The sequence below is a fragment of the Chaetodon trifascialis genome, chromosome 20, assembly GCF_039877785.1.
Source record: "Chaetodon trifascialis isolate fChaTrf1 chromosome 20, fChaTrf1.hap1, whole genome shotgun sequence".
NCBI classification, from domain to species: domain Eukaryota; kingdom Metazoa; phylum Chordata; class Actinopteri; order Chaetodontiformes; family Chaetodontidae; genus Chaetodon; species Chaetodon trifascialis.
Genome location: NC_092075.1, coordinates 1413627 through 1420000, shown reverse-complemented (window position 1 = coordinate 1420000; position 6374 = coordinate 1413627). Strand labels below are relative to the sequence as shown.

General features: G+C 44.2%; 1 protein-coding gene across 9 annotated transcripts in view; it reads left to right on the top strand.

Moving 5' to 3' along the window:
• slc4a5b (solute carrier family 4 member 5b) overlaps nucleotides 1-6374 on the top strand; it is a 28319-nt gene that overhangs the window by 154 nt on the left and 21791 nt on the right. For 8 of the 9 annotated variants that reach the window (XR_011603433.1, XM_070989554.1, XM_070989553.1 and 5 more), the window contains exons 2-3: nucleotides 4749-4813; nucleotides 5274-5492. Coding sequence is in view for 8 of the 9 variants with exons in the window: in XM_070989554.1 (XP_070845655.1) it covers nucleotides 4750-4813; nucleotides 5274-5492 (283 nt within the window). In the remaining variant the exon portion in view is untranslated. Of the gene's footprint in view, nucleotides 1-2485; nucleotides 2586-4748; nucleotides 4814-5273; nucleotides 5493-6374 lie in introns of those variants that run through there. The other variant, XM_070989550.1, reaches the window with a different exon arrangement.

The following is a 6374-nucleotide window of genomic DNA, read 5'->3' as shown; positions in this document are numbered from 1 at the left end:
GTTTTACGTTCACTTTCGTGACTGTGAATGAAAAAACTAACTGGAGAAATGTGTTGTGTGTAACGGAGAGTCAGCACTGTAGATTTTGCCGTCGGTGATTTAGAAAAATTGACATATAAATACAACATATAAAACTATGAAGACTGTGTTATTTACAGACACAAAGTCAACTTTAGCGCCAGTTTGTGTCTTCCGGGTATGAGCAGCGAAGGTTCGCCATCCAAACCGGAAGCCTTTGAGAAACGCTGTAAGTCTTTAAAAACAGGTCAAAAATATTTAAAATTGTTCAGTGGATTTCCTATGTTTGCATCCAGATTGTTAGAAAAGTCTTTGGGAATTGTGGAAATTCAGTAAAACGTCATTAAGCACCGTCTGGTTTGTCAACTTTAGTTTTCTTGGAGGTTTCCTCTGTGAGCTAACAGAAGCTGCAGCGCCTCGTTTTCTACTCACAGACATGCTTTATTGTAGTAAGACTGAATACTGTAAAAACTGACCATTAACTGAGCTTAAACTTTCTGCTATACAGGTTGTTTTTATGGATGAACTTTGAAAGAGGCTAAAAGACGCCTATCAGACCACTAACGCTGCTGAGGGCGGAGGAGCCCAGGAGCCACGTCATGGATCAGGACGCACCGGATTCTCCACCTGGATTCCAGGTAAGATCCAACAAATCTGTCTTTGCTGTCAGGGAAAATACAACAAAGCCAAAATAAACAAGTACTGTGGAAAAAATCTGCAGAGCTGAAGTGAAACCAGAACTTCCCAATTCTGATCCAGAAGTAAAAAACCCTCATTAATGACTGAAAATATGGCCTGGATCAGAGCCTGAGTGAACAGCTTGTTGTGTCGCGTGTTTAATGTGTTTAGATGAAGACGTGACCATTTCCCAGAAACCCTAGATGTTCACAGGCTCTTCATGTAATGTAATGTCGCACTATTCTAAGGTTGCTGCTGACCTTCCAGTCACGCCAGATAAAGAGGCTGAATTATGTGTTATGTATTGGTGTTATGCAGTTTGTTACCTGGTTTCCACTCCTTGTACTTACGGTTGAAACAATATGATGTGGCTGTGGGATGAACTTCACCGCTGTCTGCCTGCACTTGTCTGCTAGGGGCTCGCAGACATGAGCTGTTCAGAGGTCTTTTAGACGTTTCTGGACTCCAGAGGTTACAACCAGGAAGTGAAACGAACTTATTTAACTTGTTAAAACCACAAAAGATGTAATTTCTTTCAGCAGCTGAGCTGAATATGGAAGTGAAGCCCAAAAACACGTGTAATTTATGTATTTATTTTCAGAAATAAACGCTGAATGAGAGACTGCATTGATTTCCAGGTTTCACTTCCTCAATCCTGAAGAGCGATTTCACGTTTTCTTAAAAAGAAAGTTGTTCACATTCATTGGCTTCTAACCCATTTCATAAAAAGTGTTTACATATTCAGAGTATTATTACAGTAGAGTGTTTACATTACTTATACTCTCAGCTGTTGTAATGTGTACATTGTGTACAGCTTTATTAATGTGAACTTTACCTTCTTATTTTATTTTTTGATTTGTTCTCTTTTCTTACGTCTTCTTCTGTCTCTTTACTGCTTTAGTGAAATATTTTATTCTTAAAAAAAAATCCTCATAGAAAACACATGAACCGTTTGCTGCTCATCAACATAAGTCCTGCTTAATGCTCCAAGTCACCTCAGTCTTTAGATTCATGGACTGTTTTCACTCAGATCATCTTTGTTCAGGAGATCACGCCAAGCAACGCATGCATCTAATTTATTCTGCCGTCTCGAGGATTAAGAGGATTACTAACTACATCCCAGCAGGCTTTCACTGGGTGGCCAGCTCCCCCAGTAATCATCTACTGCCCCAGGAGTCGTTTGGCTCATGCTGCCGTGTTTAGCATAGCTCCCCCATGTGGTGAGTAGGTGCATGTGCATCAGTTTTGATAGACGTCCTGTGTGTTTGTCTCAGCCTGACATGAATGAGCCACACACACTGAGAAAATAATCACAGTGGAAATGAGAACGAGGTTTTCTTTTTTAAACTATTTAATAGGCCAAAGAATTGATGACCAAAGCTATCGAGTAAATGGAGGAAACTGTAGAGTATTTCCCTTTGAAGTGTACTAGAGTACAATTACAAAATACTGCATGGACACACTAAAGTTGAAGTATCTCTGGAGTAAATGTACATGACTCATAAACCTCACTGGTGTTTGGTCAAAATAGAAACCTGAGAAAAGTATGAATGGATGCTCCACAGAATGAACTCATCACAACCCAACCCCCCCAACACACACACACACACACACACACACACACACACACACACACACACACACACACACACACACACACACACACACAGTGACAGTCCAGCCGCATCCATTACCCAGTACTCAGACCGTCTGTGCCGTCGCTGAGAGCAGTTTGTTGGTGTTTAGTTGCATCGTTTTGTCTGTAGATGATAAACAGAACATCGGTGAAGTTGTTCTGAGCTCTTTGTGCTTCGTCCACGTTCTTCACTTTGACGTTCTAAAAGCTTGGAGGTGAACTCTTCATCTTCATCACTTCATCTTTCCGTCAGGTAAAGCTTGAACATCCCAGCGCTGTTTATTATAATGCAAAGCTTGACGTCACTCGCCTGTTTGTGTGTGCCTGTTCTGACGTTGATCTGGCTGACTGATATCATGTATGAGAATTAATTTTCCTTCACGTTTTGATTGATTGAGTATTGAATGTGAAGGTTGGAGGACAGTTTCTTCACGTGTGGAAGGTGTCAGGATGGGCTGAGCAGTGGAAAACCAGAGTTTTCCTCGTAGCTTCGCACTTTAAAAAGTGGAGGAAAGTGTGACGCTTTGAGCAGATGCACTTTAAAATATCTCTCTGCGCCGGTCATTCAGATGACTTTCATTTGTTTTCTCTCAAAAAGGTTGAAAATGGTTTGATCTCTCAGGTGGACGCTCGGTATCCAAACATCACTTGACTCTTTTGTGAAGGTGTTTAGTGTGGATGGCGTCTGCTGCCTGCTTTGATGTTAAACTGTACGTCTTTCACTGTACGTTCACTGTGTCACCTTTTGGAGTAAGCTCATGGTCATGATTGGTTTGACGTTTATTTCTTGTTAAAATACATAAAAACTGATATTTCAGCTCCAGCTTCAGCTACCTGTTACAGATCTTTAGATTTTTGTGTTTCTGTGTGTGAACTAAAAATCACCAACCGCTAAAATGAGTCAGAGTCTCTTAACATTTAATGATAAGAGGATGTTGGGCTCGTCCCAAGGCAAACTCCCCGGCCGGGGGCTGGACTCAGATCGATGGCTGTGATCAGGTTTGCTGGTGTGAACCCGCGGGCCGCTGCTGGGGCTCAGCCAGAGGAAACAATGCAGCATCAACGCACCCTGGTTAGAGTTTGTCCAGTGATTTAACCCGATGCTGAGGACGCTTAATACACGTTGGCCTGTGCTCATGAGTGCGTGTGCATGGCTGCGCTCATGTGACTGTCCTTCACAGTCACTGATCAGGCTTCAGGGACTAGGAAGCAATCACAAATGACATCTATTGATCAGCCTAGAAAACTCCCCCAAATCAGCCACGTCACGAGTGCACAGGAACACTCAGTGATCAGTGCGACACAACACTTCCAGGAGGATGTCTGGGAATCATTGGTGCAGAGAAACAGGGAAGTTTGTGCAGCGGTTTGCTTTTCGGCTCATTGATGAGCTTCGATTGATCACATTCATTCAAAGTGAACTCCTGCCTGAGGGAATTGTGGAAACAGGAAATTGTTACGAGCTCAGTGCCAGAAAATAATAAGAATACACTTTATAATAAATCCTTTCCGAACGGGTGATTACCAGTGGATTCATTCACCGATAAGAAATCATTTACTAATGCTTTATCAATATGTTCCTCTGGTTCAACTCATAAATGAGGTCATGTGTTTATCTGAGCTTGTAAATTAAAGTTGCCCACTGTCCATGCAGCTGTGATAATATAATAGATAGATAAGAAGAAAATAGATAAGATAATGTGTCTATTTTTTCATTTTATTGACCAAGCTCACTGACTAGACTTTATTTAAAGGGCCAGTGTAAAGAATTTAGGCGGATATATTCTGAGAAATTAAATATTAATGATTGTGTTTTCATAGTGTATGATCACTTTAAGATAACAATAATTAAAAGTTTGAAAGGGAGGTTGATGCGAGGGATATTCAGCTGGTTGCAGTTCGCACCCTCACCACTAGATGTCACTAAACCTCACACACTGGTCCTTTAAGAGGACTTCTCTGCTAAGTTGCAGGAGATACCTTTCTCAGCTCATGGCAGGTTTAGGTTGGTGTGTGGACATGAAATAATGCAACGTATCACACATACATACATTATTTTTACCTAATGTCCAGCAGTGGGTCGGTGGGAATGCTGGGAATTCCAGCTGTTTCCTTTGGCATCCATGTTTGAGCTGCAGTGTGCTCCTGAGGGGCTGCTGGGGTTTTCCATCGAGTTTTCCTCTCGTCATCCATTGATCTGTTGAGGTTGCCGCGGCACGTGTCGCCCTGTGGCCCAGCAGCAGCAGCTCGTATGGTGCAGCAAGAGTCCCCCCCCCAAGAGAAATATCCACAGACAGACACCTCAGCGTACATCAAAGTGTGGTGTTGTGCTTTATTTCAGGTTTCAGGGTGGCTGTCGTCCATGTGCGCCCATGTCTGTTCAGTAAACCTTCTTGTCTCTGCGTGTTTGTTTCAGGATGGATCATCATGACTGGCAGCGAGGGAGAAGTCGAGGTCACAGGCGCTACGACGATGATGATGGTGAGGAAGCAGTTTCTGTGCAAGCAAAGAAAGTGGCAGCTGCCCCTGAACGCCTCAGGTCGATTAATGGTGTGCCAGTTGGCCTGTTGGACTGGTTTCATTAGCTTTAGCTGTAGCTGTGTTTGGGAAAGTTGAAATATGTGCCTATAAATCACAGCATTAACTGACATTAAGCCTGATGACTGAGCGGCTGATGAATAGAAGTGCAGTATTCACTCTGTTCTGCAGAAACTAAAGTCACATCTTGTCATCTCCCTCTCGCTGAAGTCAAGGGACATTTATTAGTGTTCAGTTACTTCAGTTCAGAGTGCAGCTTTGGCATAAATATGAGGTTAAAAACCACATCGGTGTAAACATTTCTATCTGTTTGTGTCGTAATGAGGACTTTGACAGCACTTCACCAGCTGTCACCGTACTGATCTGAGGCCTCCATGTTGTCCCTCTGTGCGTCTCCTCTCAGAGGCCCAGCCGGTCTACATCGGCGTCCCCGTCTCCCACAGACGGAAAAGGCGCAGACATCATTCCTCCGTCAGTGACACCGACCGGGAGGCGCGGCACACACACTATGACCACCACACACACCGCGAGCACTCGCACCGGGGATACTACCACGACAGAGACGAGCACTATGAGGACGACGAGGGCGGCATGGAGCATCAGGAGCACGCCGACCCGTCAGGTAAGAGGCTACCTGTGTGCTGCTTCACGAGGACAGAAAGCCAGAACAGGTCACAGTGGAAGAAAATGAAGAAGAACCAGAGGAGACACACAGAATACAGTTTTTCATGTAGGGAAGTAGTAACAGAACATTTATGAGGACATTGACACTTGCATGGGAACACGCTGCTCCACCCTCCACCCTCCACCCTCCACCCTCCATCCTCCACCCTCCACCCTCCACCCTCCACCCTCCACCCTCCACCCTCAGAACAGTTCATTTTCAGAGGCCTCGCTGTGCTTGGAGTGAATTTGGTGACATTGTTCGACCAGATCTGAAGTGTTTAAACGTGTTTTATATTAAGATTCTGCAAAAGCCCACCTTACATTCACTGCCAGGTGTTTAAAATTCCACCTTTCTACGAGTGATGTGTCGGTCGCCGATAAAGCGGCTCTCAGAGCTGTGAAGTGAACAATCGGAGCCAGCTCCTGCCTGGGAGCCGGAGCGGGGGCCACTTTGTTTGTTTGTTTGTTTGTTTGTTTTTCTCTTGACTTTTTTTGTGTTCAAGTCGCACATGATTGGTCAACTACATGATGTGTGGTGGCTTCTGTGTGTAGGCACTGAGCAGGGGGGGGAGGGGCAGGGTTACAGACAGAGCGCACACACACACACACACACACACACACACACACACACACACACACACACAGACTAAACGCTGGAAAGGTGAGAAAATGAGTGACCGCAGGAAATGCAGTAAAATTTGATGTACGTTTTGTACATTAGTATTTAATTGTACATTATTTTGGTAAATTACAAAAAGGTCTGAGGAGCCACTCGGAAGCCGAGAGAGCCGAGCTGTAGGAAGCGAGCCGACATTCCCGTCACTAATTTCTACAACAT